Source organism: Dipodomys spectabilis, unplaced genomic scaffold (assembly GCF_019054845.1).
Source record: "Dipodomys spectabilis isolate Male_0828 unplaced genomic scaffold, ASM1905484v1 ptg000132l, whole genome shotgun sequence".
NCBI classification, from domain to species: Eukaryota; Metazoa; Chordata; class Mammalia; order Rodentia; family Heteromyidae; genus Dipodomys; species Dipodomys spectabilis.
The window spans coordinates 2,250,202-2,270,854 of NW_024870809.1; the positions used below are offsets into that span (position 1 = coordinate 2,250,202).

General features: G+C 37.1%; 1 protein-coding gene across 1 annotated transcript in view; it reads right to left on the minus strand.

Annotated features, from left to right (window-relative positions):
* Window positions 1–1,399: 1,399 nt before the first annotated feature.
* Window positions 1,400–20,653, minus strand: part of Alg13 (ALG13 UDP-N-acetylglucosaminyltransferase subunit) — a 76,818-nt gene continuing 57,564 nt past the window's right edge. The window contains exons 24-27 of the mRNA XM_042690057.1: window positions 15,492–15,629; window positions 11,902–11,942; window positions 6,430–6,607; window positions 1,400–2,279 (exon numbers count right to left, since the gene is read on the minus strand). Coding sequence (XP_042545991.1) covers window positions 2,014–2,279; window positions 6,430–6,607; window positions 11,902–11,942; window positions 15,492–15,629 — 623 coding nt within the window. The 3' untranslated portion in view covers window positions 1,400–2,013. The remainder of the gene's footprint in view (window positions 2,280–6,429; window positions 6,608–11,901; window positions 11,943–15,491; window positions 15,630–20,653) is intronic.

Sequence of the window (20,653 nt, forward strand, 5' to 3'; positions counted from 1 at the left end):
TTTGTCTCAAAACCAGCCAAATTCCAGACCCACTTTCTCAAGACAGACTACTATCTTCTCCCTTCCATCATATTCCTTGGATGGTATTTAGTGAGCCAGCCACAGATAAATATAAAGAAACGTTTGTAAGAGTCAAAAGACAGCTGGAGAGAAAAGGGTGTCAGTGGCTCCCATCTGTAAATTCTAGGTAATCAGAAAGCTGAGATCTGAGGCTTACTCTTTGAAGCCAACCTGGACAGAAAAGTCTGTGAAACCCTTATGTCCAATAAACAACCCCACCAACAAAGAAAGCTGGAAGGGGAGCTCTGACTCAAGTAGTAGAATGCTATCCTTGAGCAAAAGAAGCTCAGGTACAGAGTCTAGGCATTAAGTTCAAAGCCCAGGACTAGAATAAAAAGTTACAAAGAGATTATTCCATATTATAACCTTAACCAAAAACATTATATAAAACAAACTATAGGAAGGACAAAATGACACCCTAGAGGGTTAAACGAAATATTAAGATATTAGCATACACACAGTTGGCATTTTTTGGTGGTACTGAAATTTGAACTCAGGTCCTCATGCTTGTTAGGCATGTATACTACCATTGAGCCACACCTCTCACCCCTATACAGAGTTTGGCTGTTGGAAAGATAAGTGTATTATCATGATCATCCATTAAATTTTTCAGATGTCAATTGGTAGATGAAGGCATTCTTAAATTCAAGGATATAAAACAACAACTACTACAACAAATGGTGAGTAATGTGTCTATTACGAATCAGAATCCTGTAAGTAGTTTGATGATCTATTTGGGAATCATTGTCAATCATGTTGAGGCTAGAGGACTGAAAGGATGTACCTTCTCTACAAAGTATTACACTTTATTACTATTCAAGCACCTCAAGAAATAGGTCTAAAATAGTTTCTTTTACCTGGGGAAAAACTGCAAAGTGAAAAAAGATAGACTGCTTCACAAGTATAAATGTGGGTTTTTTTGATAGCTGAAAGATAAAGGCAAAAAAGAATGATAAAATATGTTTCACAGGAAGTCAGAGTTGTCAAGCCTTGAGAGATTTTAACTAGAATAGAAAAATTTACAAGATATGAACAACTTTTGGAAGTATGACACATTGAGAAAGTCTATGTTAAAGTTCTATAAGAGGGTAGTAACTTTTTTTAAATAAAAAACAAAAACAAAACCAGAAATACAGCATGGTACTATGTATTTGCAATGACCTGAGATTCAAAACATTTCAAGTGGTCCTGCAAATAAATACTCTCCTCTAGTTCAATCTTTAAATTCTTATTTTTTTGCAACCAAAATCACAGAGAAAACATTTTGAAACAAATGTCTGGTAGTATATGCTTTGCTACCATGAAAATGAAGAAAAGAAGAAAATCACAGTCATTTATGGCAATTTTAAATGCTAGTTTTTATTTACTGGTAATTGTGCAAAAGACACCAATTTAATACTGCACAGAAAAACAATCATGTAAATCAAAAATTAAGCAGTAAATATGGAATAAATTTTAAACCGAGCACCATGTTCCTTCAAAACTGATATCACAGAATACAACTCCAGTCATATAATTAAAATAAATCTGGAGAACTCTCTCAGTTAATATTTAGTACCTAGAATCAAAGGCTTCTATGCTTTGATGCTTTACTTTCCAGGAAAGTAGAAATAATTCTAATTTTGAGCAAAATAATACACTCAAAATAACAAAGGAAATAATTGGTATAATTTATTCCATTTGTCAATTGGCATCATCAACTAATACAATGTTGACAAGCTGGCTGATAGAAAAATAATAATATAAGGCTAGTTATACATCCTTCTCAATTTTCTTATTCAAAAACTCAAAAGTAACATTCTTCATTTTAAAGGACTACTTTAAATTTAAAAATCTTAAAGGCAGATACAAGAGAGTAAGCACTTTTACCACCAAAATTACTTACATAGGAGACCTTAAGAAAAAAATATAGCAATCAAAAGGCAGTGCAATAATGCTTCATACTGCTGAATCTTACATATTCTGAGGTATGTAATGAGAAGCCAAGTGAGGTGAAGCCGTATAGCCAACTGGGACAGGACTTATAGCACCATGGATTTGCGAAGAACCACCATATGTTGCACCAACAGGATGCCAGTTGGTAACATAGGGATAATCTGGCACAACAGGAAAGCAGGAATCAAAACCTGGCAAAGGGGGTTGTCCATAATGATCTGACATTACTGGATAATAGACTGTTCCATGAGGGATAGATACAGGGTCAGCATTTGGAATAATATCTGAAACAAAAAATGAATACAATATATTATACAAAAATGTACTAGCAATTAAATGGAAACTCTTACAAGTAAAAATTAAAAATTACTAATTGTGAGATCACAGAAACTAAAGCAGAAACACATCAGATATATGCAATAGTCTCTACAATGACCTACCGAAAGATTACATGAAAATATCCAAATAAAAAAGCTTATGTGCTGGACACTGATGGCTCATGCTTGTAATCCTAGGTACTCAGTCGGCTGAGTTCTGAAGATCACAGTTTCAAAACCAGCCCAGGAATGTAAAGTCTGTGAGACTCTTATCTCCAATTAACCAGAAAACAGGAAGTGGCACTGTGGCTCAAGTGGTAGAGCGCTGTCCTTGAGCTGAAGAGCAATGCCCAAGCCCAGAGTTCAAGCCTTATGACCACCACCACCAACAAAAAAAGCTTATGTTGTTTATATATAAGCAAAAATGCATAAATATTCTCCACTATTGTTCTAGTAATCTAGTTGACTAAAATCTTAGAAGAGGTGGCTATAGTTATTACCTTATTGTTCTACAGTATTAGCACATAAACTCTAAATAGTTAATTTTGTACCACTTTAGCAATGACAAAATTCCCAAGTAGCTATACCATTTGGTCTATATTCGAAAAGAAAGTTCTGAAAAATTCCTAAAGGATCTTCTCACAAGTGTTACCCTAGCATCAAATTGGGCACTGGTGGCACTCTATAATCCTAGATACTAAGTACACTGGTATCTGGAGGATCACAGTCCTCCTGTTCAGCCAGGCAGAAAAGATTCCATCTCCAAATAATAAGAAAAAAAAGAAAAAAGGCAAAGTTAGAGGCATGGTTCAATTGGAAGAGCTCAAAACGAGCAACCAAGTCAAACAAGTAGAAGGGCTCTGAGCTCAACATCTAGTACTACCCAAAAAAAACCCTATCATGTTAATTTTGTATCAGATTTTCTGCCACAAATCACTTTTGGTGGAAAAAGATGTTATTCTGACTTTACTATATTGACTATACAAACTAATCAAAAAGGAATCTTTCATTACTTAGGCTAACATAGGCTAATATTTTGTAAAATTAAAAGTGCTAGTCTCTGTTTTCTATAATTATAAACAGCTCTAAAAAAGGTACATTGTAGCTGGGTACCAGTGCTCAAGCCTGTAATCCTAGCTACATAGAGGCAGCGACACATCTGAGGATTGTAGTCCAATATCAGCTAGGGAAAAATCCCAAGAGCTTTTTCTAAGTAACTAGTAAAAAGCCAGATGTGGAGATGTTTCACACTGGTAGAGTACTAGCCTTGAGAAGAAAAAAAAAAGGTCAAGGCACTGAGGTTGGCACACGGGAAAAAATAAACAAAAAAAGATAAACTGTACAAAAATATAATGAAGATTAACATTTTTATTACCACTTCACACCAGCACACTAGGGATAACAGCATCTAAGACTAGTAACATCTGCAAACTACTAACATGATTTAAAGAGGGAAGAAGAATATAAATCAGCATTCCTAGTATGGCACTAGGACTAGTATACATGAGGCTTTCAAACAGATTTTTTAAGCACTTGTACTTTTACTATTTTTAGTTCAAGATACAAACCATATGTCAGTTTATGAATACACTCATCTAGATCAATTTCCTATTTCCTATTCCTATTCTATCAGTTTTAGGGAGAATGAGTAAGTAGCCAAAATCACCAACAGTGAGTAGCAATGCTGGAATGTGAAACAAATTTGGTTACTTCTTACCATTTCTTCTACCTTACACTTCTTTTTAAGAAGGGAAATTCAAAGATTCTACTCTAAATTCATCCAAATACTTCCTCATTCTATTATACTGTGAACACATATTATAAAGTTTTTGATCTCATAATCCCTTTACACTTAAAAAGTTGATAATACCAAATAGCTTTCGTTTATGTAAGATATAGTTAATATTTACTGTTAGGAATTTAAATGAGAGGTAAAATAGCAATCCATATAGCAGGCATATTACATGCTAACATTTTAAATAAAATTAAGCACTTCCAAAACAACAAAACAAGGAAGAGTATGATTATGCTGTGCCTGTACAAATTTCTAAAGCATGACTAAATAGAAGATACCAGGATTCCCATAGAGCTCCTGTTATTTAATCTACTGTATATTGTTTTAAAGTATATGAAGAAATCTGGCCACATACAGCTAAGTTATCAGCGATGATGTTGAGGTTTTTTTTTTAATAATAAAGCTTTTCAGGTAATTGAAGATATTCTTTGGTGCTTCACAAAAAGAACAGAAGTGGTAGTTTTTCTAAGACCCGTAGCAATGTGGACTTTCTATATTCTGTTACATTAAAATTATTATTGGAAGTAGAACTGTAGTAGAGTACTAGCCTTGAGCAAAAGAGCTCAGGGACAGTCCCCAGAGGCCCTAAGTTCAAGCCCCATAGGTGACCAAAAAAATCAATTATTATGTGCTTGAGATAGTTCTTCTACAAAATTGGAGGTGGCTAACATCATACATGGGTAATTGGGAACATTTAAGCTATGCAGATCTTGCAAATGTGGGCATATTTCACTATACAATTTAAAAAACCTACATTGACTAATAGTCCCACCTAGCTAAAACTCTTCTAATGGGTTTCACATACTGGGTGCTGATAAGCTCATGATAGCATACTTGTTTACCCCAAACTCAAATTTCTATTAGAAATATGTAACGTTCTTTGATAACAAGTATTACTAGATGCTTTTCCTTAAGTGACAGGCTCATTTTCTTCATTTGAGAAAATGATGGGTGGAACAACTATGTCTGAAAAGCTAGTTTGTCTATCACTCATTCTTTCAAGTAAAAAAGTATTCTATGCAGTTAGCTAGTAATTCAGTAATACACGTCATTTTCTTTAAATTTATCATCGCATTTTTGTTTGTAGAAGTGTTTTATGAGGTGTTCCCATTTTATTACAAAGAGTATAATACACAATTGCTTAAGGACAAAGATTTATTGAAAAGAACACCTCTCTAGGAGCTGATGGCTCATGCCTACAATCCTACCTCCTCAGGAGGCTGAGATCTGAGGACTGTTGTTCAAGGCCAGTCCTGGCAGGAAAATCTATAGGACGCTTATCTAATCCACTAAACTACCAAAAAAGCAAAAAAATGGGCTGGGAAGGAGCTCAGTAGTAGAGTCCTTGCCTTGCATGCATAAAGTCCTGGGTTCGATTCCTCAGTACCACATAAGCACAAAAAAAAAAAAAGCCTGAAGTGGCACTGCGGCTCAAGTGGTAGAGTGCTAGCCTTGAGGTGAAGAGTTGAGTGACAGCACCCAGGCCCACAGTCAGGCCCCACAATCAACAAAAAAAGGGGAAAAAAAAGCAAAGAAGTGAAGCTGTGGCTTTCTCAAGTGGTAGTGGTATCATTGAGCAAAAGAAGCTCAGGGAAAGCTCAGGCACTTTATGTAAAGCACAAGGACTGGCACCTCCACCAACCAAAAGAACATCTCTGATGAATCAAAAAGATAAATTGCTATTTGACACATTATGATGATGATGATGATGATGATGATGATGATGATGATGATGGTGGTGGTGGTGGTGGTGGTAGTGATGGTGATGATGTGAGTCCTGGGGCTTGAACTCAGGGCCTGGGCACTGTCCCTGAGCTTCTTTTGCTCAAGGCTAGCACTATATCACTTAAGCCACATTGCTACATCCAGCTTTTTCTGTTTATGTGGTACTGAGAAATCGAACCCAGGGCTTCATGGATGCTAGGCAAGTTCTCTACCACTAAGCCACATTCCCAGCCCCAATATTTGACATTTTTGTACTAAAAGTTCATGGCAATGAGAAAGATAACGATTACTAGCATAGTCTGATGGAATTACTCCAATTTGTTGTTAGGTAACAATAGTGTGAATCACCAATAATCTTTACATCTGAATGCAAATGTAAGGCAGTGAAAGGAAACAAAATCGAAGTATTAATGTGAATACTTCTGGCCTCATGAATCCCTTTAAAGAGTTTCACAAACCCCAAAGGAACCAGAAATCATGCTTTCAGAATTGCTAGACTAAGTATATAGATCTAATCAAACATCTGAAGGCTATAATTAAATTGTACACAATAAAATTCAATTGCCTTTCTTCCTGGCAATCTCATTTGATACTCACCATTTGTTGATGCTTCTGCCTGTGTACCATCTGCTATCTCTACCTCATTGTACAAGTGAGGAGCAGTTTGGTCTACCAGAGGTGACTCAGAACAAATTGGAAGATTGTCTACATGAAGTTGCTGTGGCTGCATTTGTGGCATGTAGAACATGGAATGCCAGTAGTTGTGGTGATAGCACTGGAGCAAGAAAGGAAAATGACATAAACAAATGAACACTTAATTGTAAACCTTGCTACTCATGATTGGGAGGATCATGACTTGAAGGAAGCCCAGAAAGAATTCTGGGAGATTCCATCTCAAATAGAACCAATAGAAAAAAAGCCTTTTCATTTAGATAAACATCATTTTATATGATCATTTGTGCACAGCTACTGAACCTTCGTGATCTTCTCCTAAGAATATACTACCATAGTTTCACTATGTGACTGTTTAAAGTCCAGTATGATTTATCATGCCCAAGTGTATTTTTTGTCTTTTACATTCCAGTATGTTTACTTGTACATTTAAAGGTACTTTCTAATTACAACAAATGAGGGTACACATGCAGCCTATGTTTCTTTGGGTCTGCCTTAGTTAATGTAATTTTTTACAAGTCTTTCCATTTCTTTTTTTTTTGGGGGTCCGGTCATGTGACTGAACTCTGGGCCTGGGCGCTGTCCCTCAGCTCTTCAGCTCAAGGCTAGTGCTCTACCACTTGAGCCACAGCGCCACTTCAGCTTTTTTCCTTTTTGCTTATGTGGTGCTGGGGAATCGAACCCGGGGCCTCATGCATGCAAGGCAAGCACTCTACCACTAAGTCACCTTCCCAGCCCTCCATTTCTTTAAGAATGGTACAATATCATTCTTTCTGATGGAAGCACAGAATCCACTGTGTATATGTGGTATGTGTGTGTGTATATATATATATATATGTGTGTGTGTATATATATATATACATATATATATGTATATATATATATATACACACACACACATACACATATTATTCTTAATCCATTCATCTATTGAGGGGCATCTGGGTTGAATCCATATCTATGCTATGGTAAAAAAAAAATGCATGGGGCTGGGAAGGTGGCTCAGTGGTAGAGCGCTTACCTTGCATGCCTGAGGCCCTGGGTTCGATTCCTCAGCACCACATAAGCAAAAAGAAAAAAGCCAGAAGTGGCACCGTGGCTCAAGTGGTAGAGCGCTAGCCTTGAGCTGAAGAGCTGAGGGACAGCGCCCAGGCCAAGAGTTCAGGCCCCACGACCTGACCACCCCCCCCCCAAAAATGCTGCAATTATTGATAAGAAATGTACTCATTATCTTGCCCGTGTAATTGTAACCCCTCTGTACAGTATTTTCACAATAAAAAAAAATGCTGCAATGAACACAGTGGTGCTGGCAACTTTAGTGTGGCCTTGTTAGTGGTCTATTGGATACATTCCCAGGAGTGAAACTGATGGGTCACAGACAAGCTCCAAGAAATGGAAACAAGAGGCCATATGTTATTTTGGTTCTTGTTTTCTTCCCCCCTCCTTCCTTGGTTGTTGTATTTTTTTTTTATTTCTGTACCTTTTGTCTTATATGTAAGTTTAACTGTTTGGGGGAGCATAAGGGTGAGCACAGAAATGGCGGGACAAAGGATGAACAAATGTAGCACTGATACTCACTAGACATTATGTTGAAAATGAAACTATTCAACTTGTAGGGAAGGGAGGTTCAGGAGGGGAAAGCGTGGAAAAAACGAAGGAAGGAAAAAGAAGAAGGAAGAAATGTACTCATTACCTAACCTATGTAACCGTAGCCCCTCTGTACATCACCTTTACAATAACAGTAAAATTAAATTTTTTTAAGAAAAAAAAAAATCTAGCAGAGAGCCGGTGACTCACGCCTGAAATCCTAGCTACTCAGGAGGCTGAGGTCTGAGGATCATGGTTCAAAGCCAGCCTGGGCAGGAAAGTCCATGAGACTATTATCTACAATTAACCACCAGAAACCTGAAGTGGCTCTGTGGCTCAAGTGGTAGAATGCTAGCCCTGAGCTGAAGAGCTGAGGGACAGTGCCCAGGCTCAGAGTTCAAAAAAAAAGAAGTGACAGAGTGGTAGCTGAACAAACACTAGGTTCTGAGTTCAAACTTCAGTACCAGCAGAAAAAAACTGGGCTTCACTTTTCAGATGCTTGTATTAACATTTATAAATTTGCTTTCTATTAGAACTTTGGGAACTTTTGTAGTATGTGTATCTCATATTTAGACTTAGGAATTCATTTAGAGGGGCTGGAAAGGTGGCTCAGTGGTAGAGTGCTTGCTTTGCACACATGAGGCCCTGGGTTCAATTCCTCAGCACCATATAAGCAGAAAAAGTCAGAAGTGGCACTGTGGCTTAAGTGGTAGAGTGCTAGTCTTGAGCTGAAGAGCTGAGGGACAGAGTTCAGGTCCCACAACCGACAAAAATAAATAGTTTTTAAAAAAAAGGAATTCATTTAGAAAAGCATGCTAAATTAATGATATACATAGAAAGCTGTCAACAAAGATATTAGTTATACCATTATTTGTTATTACTACAAACCTGGGATTTGACATCAGGGCTTTTCACAAGCTAGACATACCCTCAGGTCTTTTTTTTTTTTTTTTTTTTTTAACTTTTCAGAGAAGGTCTTGCATTTTTGTATAGGTCAGTCTTGGACCAAGATCCTTCTACTGTGCCTCCCAGTAGTTGTGATAACAGCTATGTGCTACCATATCTAACTAATTTACTGGGATCTAGACTTGTTAACTATTTATCTGGGAGGTCCTTGAACCATGATCCCTTGATTTCTGTTTCCTACCAGGTAATACCGTTGTGAGCCACTGAACCTGGCTATACATTATTTTTAAAAGCAAACACTGAACAACTCAGTATTCAACAATAGGGAACTGTATGAATAAGTTATTATATACCCATAATGGAATAGTAAATCAGAAAAAAAATAAGAGGCCTAAAATATTTAAAGAAAAGTGTGCCAGTATTAAGTTAAATGATTAGAAATTATGTACTATATTCCATATTTTAAAACAAAAAATAGAAAACTAAAAGGAAATATATCACATAAAGTACTTATACTGAAGATTTTTAGGTTCTTTATACCTTCATAAACACTATTACTTTTTTTGGGGGGTCCGGTCGTGGGGCCTGAACTGTGGGCCTGGGCACTGTCCCTCAGCTCTTCAGCTCAAGGCTAGCGCTCTACCACTGGAGCCACAGCGCCACTTCCGGCTTTTTTTGCTTATGTGGTGCTGAGGAATCGAACCCAGGGCCTCAGGCTTGCAAGGCAAGTGCTCTACCACTGAGCCACCTTCCCAGCCCAACACTATTACTTTTAATTCAAAAACTGATTAAAATATTATACATTACATTGTCTGGTATTTCTAGGATGTTTAAAAAGCAGAAAATTTTTCTTGAGATGAGATCTCACTATGTTGTCCCCTACAACTTGTGGGGTCAGGTGATCCACCTCTATAAGCCTCCTGAGTAGCTATGACTATAGTCATGCTCTACTGTGTTTGGACTTTATTAAAATGTCTCAATGTTGTGAACAATATAACAAAGTTTCTATATGTCACTATATAATTAATATAGTTAAAAGTATATAGGGCTGGGAATGTGGTTCAGTGGTAGAGTGCTTGCCTAGTATGTATGAAGTCCGGGTTCAATTCCTCAGTATCCTCAGTACCACATACACAGAAAAAGTCAGAAGTGGTGCTGTGACTCAAGTAGAATGCTAGACTTGAGCAAAAGAAGCTCAGGGAGGGTGTCCAGGCTTTGAGTTCAAGCCGTGGGACTGGCAAAAAAAAAAAAAAAAAAAGGTATATATATGCTGGGCCCTTTACTTGTAGCTACTCAGGAGGCAGACATTGGAAAGCCAGCCTGGGTAGGAAAGTCTGTGAGACTCCTCTGTAATTAACTACCAAAAAGCCAGAAATGGTGCTGTGGCTCAAAGTAGTAAAGCATTAGACTTGAGCACAAAAGCATCCAAGCCCTGAGTTCAAACTCCAGAACCAATACCAAAAATAAAGTGTAAATAATTCATCAATTCTTGAAATTACACTTACAGAAAATTTAGAGTTGTGTTTTTGAGGAAGATGGGTTTCTAATGATGTGTGTCAGGTTTTAGGGAAATTAGGAAATATAAAACATCTGAGCATTATCCAGGAGACTATAGTTCATTATGGGCTGCCAAATCTAAACATGCATCTTCTTTTACAGTAAATATGTCAATTTTTTATAAGTCAAATGTATTTCATCAAAGTATACAATAATAGAGCTGTTGTCTCAAATTAGTAAAATCTTTCAGTGCTATTAACACACTTGTTAGTACCCACATTGCTACAGCTCAGGGGAGTTAAATATGTAAGTGCTTTAAATACACCTACCTGCCAAGCACTGCTGGCTCACCTGTAATCCTAGCTATTCAGGAAGCTTAAATCTAAGAATCACAGTCAAAGCTAGCCTGGGTAGGAAGGTCTATGAAACTATTGTCTCCAATTAACCTGCAGAAAAGCTGGAAGTGAAGCTGTGGCTAATGTGGTAACCTTGAGCCAAATAGCTTAGAGACACAGGGCGTAGGACCTGAGTTCAAAGCCCCAGGACTGGCAAGCACACACACGCACACACAGCTACCTTAGCCAGTTATGGTGGCTCACATCTGTAATCCTAGATACTGGGGAGTCAGGAGGATCATGGTTCAAGGCTGTCCTCAGCATAAAGGTTGTGAGATCCTGTCTCAACCATTAAAAAACTAAGTTAAGTGGTGTGTGCCTGTCATCCCAACTATCCTGGAAGCATAAATAGAAAGACTATGATCTAGGCTGGCTTGGGGGAAAAAAAGCCTCAATTCAAAAAATAACAAAAATAAGAAGGTCTGAAGGTGTGGCTCAAGTGGTACTGCATCTAAATTCAAACCTCAGTACCACATATGTGTGTATATGTATATTCAAGTATCTTCAACTTAGTCTACTTTTCCCATAAAATACATAGTCACAACAACATTTTAAATAAGTAGGGCAATCCATTTAGAATATATAACACAGTAAAGGGTTGGTGTACAGTATTAAATATGAAACAATGGGCTGGGAAGTTGGCTCAGTGGTAGAGCACTTGCCTTGCATGCATGAGGCCCTGGGTTCGATTCCTCAGCACCACATAAGCAAAAAGAAAAAAGCCAGAAGTGGCGCTGTGGCTCAAGTGGTAGAGCACTAGCCTTGAGCTGAAGAGCTGAGGGACAGCGCTCAGGCCCAGAGTTCAGGCCCCACGACTGGACCCAAAAAAAAAAAAAAAGAAACAATTTAATATATGCTACTGCTTAGAGATTAATCCTTACACTCTTTAATTTAATAATTATTTTATAATAAGAGACACCAAACCAATGGGAGGTTAAAGTAAAAATCTCACCTACACCATTTTTAGAAAACAATACTGGAATTATAAAAGAAATGTTAACATGACTCTTACCTGCAATCCCAGATTGAAATAATACTGTAAAACTTTTGTATCTAAAATAAAAAATATCAATTTAGTGGAACTGACTTAAGCAATCACACTATTTAAAAGCCTTTTCTTTGAGCATTATTAGACAGCATTATCATCTTCTTACAGTGATATCATCCTCCAGTTTAATTATAAGCAAATGACCATTACTTACCATTATAGTTAAGCTCATTCTCTGTCATAGAAGTCTAATTGCAAAAATACAAATTTTATCTCGAGTCCTAATAGTAGGCAGAATCTACAGGAATGCTATTATGTAAATATATAGAAAAACCTAGAAAAGTATTATCTTGCTTGTCAGAAGAGTAAATTTTAACTACAACTTTATAATAAGCCTACCTTATTAATAAATCTATTATACTTTTGACCAAGTCCAGCAAAAAAACTTCCTGATTCTACATAATACAGTTCAGTTGATGTGGAGAAGCTCAGTAACTTTATGAGTAGTTGTGTTTACATTTTGCTCATCCTGAACATTGGCTGCTTTTCCTTAACTGCTCTTTGGAAACATACCCAAAATACCAAGGGTCAAATATATATAAGCAACCATTTTGGTCCCTGTTACTAGCATTATTATACAATACAAAATAATGATTAGTTATACCTCATGAGACAACAAACACATTAGATAATTCATCTTGTTCTTGCTTCTTATGATTAATAAACCACCACAAGAACTTTAAAGAGAAATGAGCATGCAGTGAAGAAGGTAACTTAAAATAGGGTACAGATCATAAGGTGGTTAAGATTTCTCCAGATATTACAATATTTCATAAAAAATTTATGAGACAAACGCTGATGGTTTACACCTGTAATCCTAGCGAATCAGGAGGCTGAGATCTGGGGATCATGGTTCAAAACCAGCCCAGGCAGAAGGGTCCATGGGAGTCATCTCCTACAGAGTTAACTAGTAAAAATCAGGAAGGGGAGGTATAGCTCAGGTGGTAAGAGTGTCAGCCTTAAGCAGAAAAAATTAAGAGCGCAAGCCTCTGGAGTTCAAGCTGTACTACCAGAACACACACCAAAAAAATCCCACCTACGTGCCTAAATATATAGACTTAGATGTTTGAGGAAAGAGAGACTGTCCTTCACATTCTTCTTTGCTTGTTTGATTTTGGGGGAGAGAGGTGTTGACCCCAGGGTCATCAATGTACTAAATGTAAGCATTATGACTGAGCTATATTCCCAGTTGTTAGGATCATTCTATTTGTATCTCTAAATTTATTTTTACTGAGTTGCCTGAGGAGCACATTTATTCTTATAAAGATAACATAACCAGAGCCCCACTAATAAATTCTCAGAAAAATCTCTATTTTGTTGGAGATTCCCCATGCAAACGTATTTAGTGTCATTTTAAAAGAAAAGCTTCTACTTTGACTATTATGTGGAAGTCCATTGTAAAGCCAAATGCTCAAGCTAAAGAAAATGAAAAAAGAGTAGGAAGACAATGACATGTGATTCTACTTTTGATAACTATACATATCATCACAAAAACTTCCCGATGGCATATCCATATACCACATTTATGATTTAGCTATAAAAACATGAAGTGCTGGTGCCTGCTATGACAAGGATGAACCTAAGAAATATGTTAAGTGAAAGAAGCCAGTGACAAAAACAAGTTATTGTTATGATTCTATTTACATTAAATATCTAGAATAGACAAAGCTACAGAAATAGAAAAATGACTAGTAGATGTTAGGGCCAAGTGAAGTAGGGAGTAACTATTAATGTTTATGAAGTATCTTTTGGAAGATGGAAGAACAGATGTTGACAGAATCTGAGTTAAATAATCACACCAGCGAAATAGGAGTAGAAACCAGGGGCATACAGTTTATAGAATATAAAGTTGGAATGGAGCACAGACTAGATTTATAGCAAGTCTGAAATACTGTATTTAATCTGTTGAACTATATAGGATAAGACAAAGTGATACACATAGCCAAGGTGTGAGATCAACTGAGAAGTGACTAACTGTTCCAAGTTAACACAAAAATCAATTTTATTTTATATACTAGAAAGACAGAACTGAAAAGTCAAAGTTTAAATACTAGATAGGACAGTATCAAATCCCAAACATACAATATATTTAACAAAAGGTATAGAGAACTATACCAAAAAAAATTACTAAGACCATACTTTCCTGGATTTAAAGAGATAATACTGATTAATGGTAATTCTTTCCAAATCAGTCTACAGATTCAATGTAGCCCTATTCTCAGTATTTTTTAGAATGTAGGGGTAAAAACTGATAAATGAATGAAAATAGAAATGGCCTAAAGTATCTAAAGCTATCTCGTAGAAAAAAAACTGGGAGAACTTAAAGGTTCACTCTACTGGATTTCAATTTAAAATTTTACTACAGAAACAGCTGTGGCCGGGCACCATGGTTCACATCCTAGCTACTCAGGAGGCTGAGATCTGAGGATCACGGTTCAAAGCCAACCCAGGCTGGAAAGTTCATGAGACTCATATCTCCAATAAACCACTAGAAAACCGGAAATAGTGCTATGGCTCAAGTGGTGGAGTGCTTGCCTTGAGCTGAAGAGCGCAGGGACATCGCCCAGACCCAGAGTTCAAGCCCCACGACTGACAAAAAAAAGAAAGAAAAAGAAAAGAAACAGCTGTGGACCAGGCACTAGTGGTTTGCACATGTAATTTTAGGTACTCAGGAAGCTGAGGTCTGAAGATCATGGCTCAAAGCCAGTCTGGGCAGGAAATTTTGTGAGACCTTTCTAATTAACCACAAAAAAGACGTGGAGCTGTGACTCAATTGGTGGAGTGCTAGCATTGAGCAAAAACACTCAGGGACACTCAGGCAATGGGTTCAAGCCTTGCACAAGCCAAAAAAGAAGCATGCATGCGCACACATGTGCACACATGCGCACATACACACACACGGGCACATACATACACACATACACACACATGTGGGGTACTAGTGTAAGGATTGAAAAAATAGATCAGAGAGAGCTCAAAAATATGCTAGCACTTTAGTTCTTTCAGCTTTCACCGAAACACCAAAGTAGGGAGAAGAAAATCATTTTGACATACATTTTGGAATACTGGGGGAAAAAAAAAAAATCAAAACAACCTCAACCCCTATCTCATATCGTATATTTACATCTTGAGATTAGAACCTTTGAAGTGTTCACATTTTCAAAATTCAGTTAGCATCCAAAATATTGAAGATTTTAACAATTTCATGAACCTGTGAAAAAACTTAACAAATAGAGAAAACTTCAATAATGACTCCTGCTTTTCAGGAAAAATAGACAAGTTGTGTATTTGAGAATGTTTTTCTGAGTAGCCATGTAGCTATCAAACACAACAAAACCCTAGCATGTATCAACCCAAGCAACCTACTGTTGAATATGTAGAAAACAATCTGTGTTCAGTTGTTCTATTCCCTAGTTATTTCCCTAGCATTTTGCTTTCGACAATTTTCATTTGATTTCTACTGGTAGGTACCACATAGCTGAACCCAATAATATTATAAATTTTTAACTATGAAATATAAATATCATTATCCAACTCTCCAAAAATATGCTTACCTTGAGGCAGATCACTTCCACTTGGATCACAGGAATAAGGTGGAGGTGGTGGTGGGAAATTAGAAGCTTCTCCTATCTCAAGAGGGGGAGGAGGTAATGGTGGAGGAGGAGGTGGTGGTGGCAGAGAGGCCACAGCACCTAGAATAGGAACAGAGTGGTACAGAGAAGATAGTGAAGCAAATATGACAAAGAAAACAATATATATGGGAGGGATAGTTGCGGATGTTGAAAGGGCTGACAAGGATCAAGATTTACTCCAGGCTCAGCCTTCTGAGTAGCTGGGATTACAGGCGCATGCCACCTCGGCCAGCAGGATCAAGATTTACTGTATCTACAAACTGCTTTGTTGAATGTCAACTCCCTTGTACAAGTACTTAAAAAACAAACAAAAAAAAAAAAACAAAGTAAAATGTACAACCATAACATCTTATAAGCAGTAGTTTATCTGTTTCATATGTTCCCAGTATGATCAAAGAACACTTAATTCTTATGATTTGACTTGTCTCTCTCAAATCACAAGATACAGAAACTAAGAGACAACATAGAGTACAAACTTCAGGAATTGCTGAAGATCTTCTGGTAGCATCCGAGGAATATAGGAAATTCTAAACATGATAGCTCCATTCCTAAAGAGGTATAGAATCTACAACAAAAAGGCTAAATACAAATACATATATGCCAGGTGAATTTGCTCAAACTTTATGGATAAATGATAGAACCCTTCATTTTGGCCAGTTCAGAAACTAAATTATCAAATATGATTACTTATTCCCTAGATTAAGTCCAGAATGCATTAAATTTAGTATAGGCTTAACATTTTGTGATCTGTTTCGTGTTTCTTGGGTCTCTCTCTCTCTCTCTCTCTCTCTCTCTCTCTCTCTCTCTCTCTCTCTCTCTCCTCTCTCTCCTGAACTCTGGGCCTGGGCACTGTCTCTCAGCTCAAGGCTAGCCATCTACCACTTGAGCCCAAAGCCACTTCTGGCTTTTTCTGCTTATGTGGTGCTCAGGAAGCGAACCAAGGGCCTCATGCATGCAAGGAAACACTCTATGACTGAGCCACTTTCCCAGCCCTGTTGGGCTGTAGCTAGCCTTGAGCTCTCAATACTCCTGTCACCCACATAAGTTTTGGGATTATAGACATGTACCACCAAATTTATCTTTTAAGTTTAGAATGACAATAGTCCATATAAGCTGGATTTGTCTATGTATTTATACTTTTTATATACTTATAAATTAATAGTAATAAATCTGGTATCTTACAGTAATCATATTTTGATGAACAATTTTGGCAAAATGATCAAATTCTCTCCTGATTGTGGTGGTAGTTATACAGTATATTGCATGTCAAAATTTGAATAGCTACCAAAAATGAATTTTATTAAAGAACATATTTTTTAAACTTCCATTGTTTTTGTATTGTGATACACATATAGAAATTTCTACTGTTATAGTTTCAGAAGAAATTAATTTTCAGAATATTGACTAATAACCTCTACTTGTAAAATTGTTTCGATCAACTGGCTGTTTCAAACAAAATTGTTCTTAATCCTTTCAAACTAACACTTGAAAACAAATTACACTTTTTTTGGTCCAATACTAGATCTCAACCTCCATCCCTGACACTTTGGCCCAATGACCAACTGAGCCAGGCTTCCAACCCCAATATAACATTTTTTAATAAAAGTCAATAGTCAATTAGTTGAGGATAGCAGTATGTGATTACGATCATTACATAAAAGCAACTACTAGCCACAGAAATAATTTAAAAATCATGATCCTGAGAGAATCAGAGAAAAAATTAAATTAAAGTGATTATATTGTTGGAATTACAATTTGGGTAATCCTACAACAATAAGCTCTTTAAGAAAAAGCTTTTTATAATTTCCAGTTTCTCGAAAGATGAGTATTTCATCCTGATTTAATAATGGTTTCATAAACTCAATAGGAAATAATGGAAGTAAAATGTTCTTAATTAATGGAAAACTTCATAAAGCAATGGCTTAAAATACTATTTACACACAGGCACTGGTGGCTCAACTCACACATGTAATCCTAGATGATTAGTAGGCTGAGATCTGAGGATCATGGTTCAAAGCCAGCCACGCAAAAATTCCCTGCAAGGCTCTTATCTCCAATTAACCATTCAAAAACTGGAAGTGCTAGACTTGAGCAAAAGAGCTCAGGGGTAGCGCCCAGGCCGAGTTCAAGCCCCACAACCACCAAAATAATTACTCCTATCATGATCACTATGGAATTTTTAGCGCCCCTTAAATTTTGTTAATAGAGACAAACAGATACTGGTACTGGCAAAAACCATAGGAGTACTTACTGAATTCAAAAATTTGCAGTTGACAGGATTTAATGACAATGAGAAGACTTACATTAAAAGCAGCCATCCCATGAAGCTACCTTCTCAGATAAGTAGTAAGTTAAAGCAAAATGGGAGGGGTCTGAAGAGACATGAAAATGAGAAACTTTTGTTTTTTCATTTGGGGGACTGATAAGAGCTACTAAAATGTAGTCAAAAAAAACTAAATCAGACTATCTTTGAGTTGGAAATTATTTAAAGAACAAAATGTAAAATGAAGTCAGCAGTTATTTTTTAGAAAAATATTGGCATTTAAAGGGTACACTTTGAATAATTCACATAAATGAAGAGTTACAGTGTTTGATTTACCTGCTGTTTGCATTTTGTAAGCTCAGATTTCTGCTGGAAGCAGCTAACCAATGTTTTTCCCTATATTAGCAGCAAGTAGTAAAACCAAGGTCTACAATGACATTTCCAATGAAAAATTTGTATCATTTATAGCATGCCTTTGCTCCAAGTACACAAAGTACTTCTTTATTTATAAATGAAAGCTATATAAAGTAAATCTAATGTTTTACTTAATGAGTTATTTTAAGGTAAATATTACTCAGGTCAAGAAATGAAACCTGCCAGGCACTGTTAGCTCCATCCTATAATCATAGCTACTCATAAGCCTGAGATCCAAGGGTCATAGTTCAAAGCCATCCCAGGCAGAAAAGTACAGGTGTTTCTATCTCTAAAATAATCAGTAAAAAGCTAGGCTGAATATATGGCTCAAGTGATGAGTGCCGCTGAGAAAATACACACACGTTTCTGACTTCAAGACCTGATAATACTCCCCTCCCCCCAAAAAAGTTATCAGCTACTCCAGAAGATTTCTATTTGCCCCTCTTAAAACCATCTTCCTCTCACAGTAAAGATTACCCTGATTTTTTTTTTTTTGGGGGGGAGGGAGGGTCCGGTCGTGGGGCCTGAACTCTGGGCCTGGGCGCTGTCCCTCAGCTCTTCAGCTCAAAGCTAGCACTCTACCACTTGAACCACAGAGCCACTTCTGGCCTTTTACTTTTTGCTTATGTGGTGCTGAGGAATCAAACCCAGGGTCTCATGCATGCAAAGCAAGCGCTCTACCACTGAGCCATCTTCCCACCCCTAGCCTTATTTTTAACAGTAAACACTTCCTTGTGGTTTTCTCCTTTGTTTTCTGACCTAAATGTGCATCCTTATACAAATTTTTAGTCTAATATATTTTTAAATTCTGATGTCTTGAATCTTTTAAAATTTATTGGTTCCTCTACCATTCCTTTCATATCTTAATGTTTTTTTTACATCCTTTGAGCATACTGAATTTCCCATAGTATAAATTTAGTCCTTTATTCATATAGGTCAATGGGTTTTGTATAGTGAGCATGATCCAGGAGACTTGATCACTCTGGACTGATGTATTTATAGGTATTGTCTGACTGTCATTGCAATCTGTTAGTCAACTCTCATTACTGTAACAAATACATGGGATTATTACTTCATAAAGAGATTGTTTTGACTCATATTTAGGTTTCACTACACGATCTATCCAGTGGCCTCATTGCTTTCTGATCCTTTTGTGGAAGCAGTACATCATAGTGAAAGCATATGGCAGAGGAAGCTGTTCACTTCATGGCAGAGAGAGAGAGAGAGAGAGAGAGAGAGAGAGAGTAAAAGGGATTATGTTCCACTATTCTGTTCAAGCACACACCCCCCATGACCTAAGATCTCCCACTAGAACTCTCCTTAAAGTTTCCACCACCTCCCCATAGAACTCATAATGGAATAAGCCTTCAACACAATCTTTGAAGAATAGTAGAGATTCAAACGATAGCTTAACTTAACAGCTATTAATGTTTAATGTTCATCCATACAATGAGTACAAAATTATAAATTGTTGCTTCTTTATCATTGACTAATTAGAATACTGTTATAAAGAGACATTTCCTTCTCTCATTTGATTGCCTAGTGGTCACATCATAGAAGAAAAAACAGTTAAATGCTTAATTCTTTCACCTTTTCCAAATGATAAGTGAGTTTGTTCCTTCATCCTTTTCAGATGCCTTTTTTTAAAAAATATTATTAGAAACTTAGAAATTTCACTAATTTGTTATATTCTAATCTACTACAATTATCAGTATTGAAGCTCAGTTTGTCCTGTTAAATGACTGTGGAAACGTCTTTAAGATAGCTTCTGATAGCTTGAATGCAATAGCTCCTGCCTGGAATCCCATGGAAACTGGAAATATCACAGTTCTAGGAATCATAGGCGAAAAAGTTAGTGAAACCCCATGTCTAATAAAAAGCTGGCTAAGTGATTTAAAACTGCAGTTTCAGTTATATGACAGGTATAAGTAGGATTGCAGCCTGAAGCCAGACCATGCAAGTTTGAAACCATTCTCACATAAAGGGGCTGGGGCTCAAGTAGAAGACCACCTACATACCAATCATGAATCCCTGAGTCAAACTTCAGCACCACAAATAAAGATAGCTCCTTTGAGGGCTGGGAAGGTGGCTCAGTGGTAGAGTGCTTGTCTTGCATGCATGAGGCCGTGGGTTTGATTCCTCAGCACCACATAATCAGGAAAAAAAAAGCCGAAGTGGCGCTATGGCTCAAGTGGTAGAGTGCTAGCCTTGAGCTGAAGAGCTGAGGGACAGCTCCCAGGACCAGAGTTCAGGCCCATGACCGGACCCCCCCCCCCCCAAAAAAAAAGATAGCTCCTTTGAAAGCTTCCCTGATATTAAAATAACAGGTTCAATACTCAGCTTCAACATGCCCTGCTCAGACCTGGAATTTCCCCACAAGGTTGTAATTTTTTCAAGATGATATATG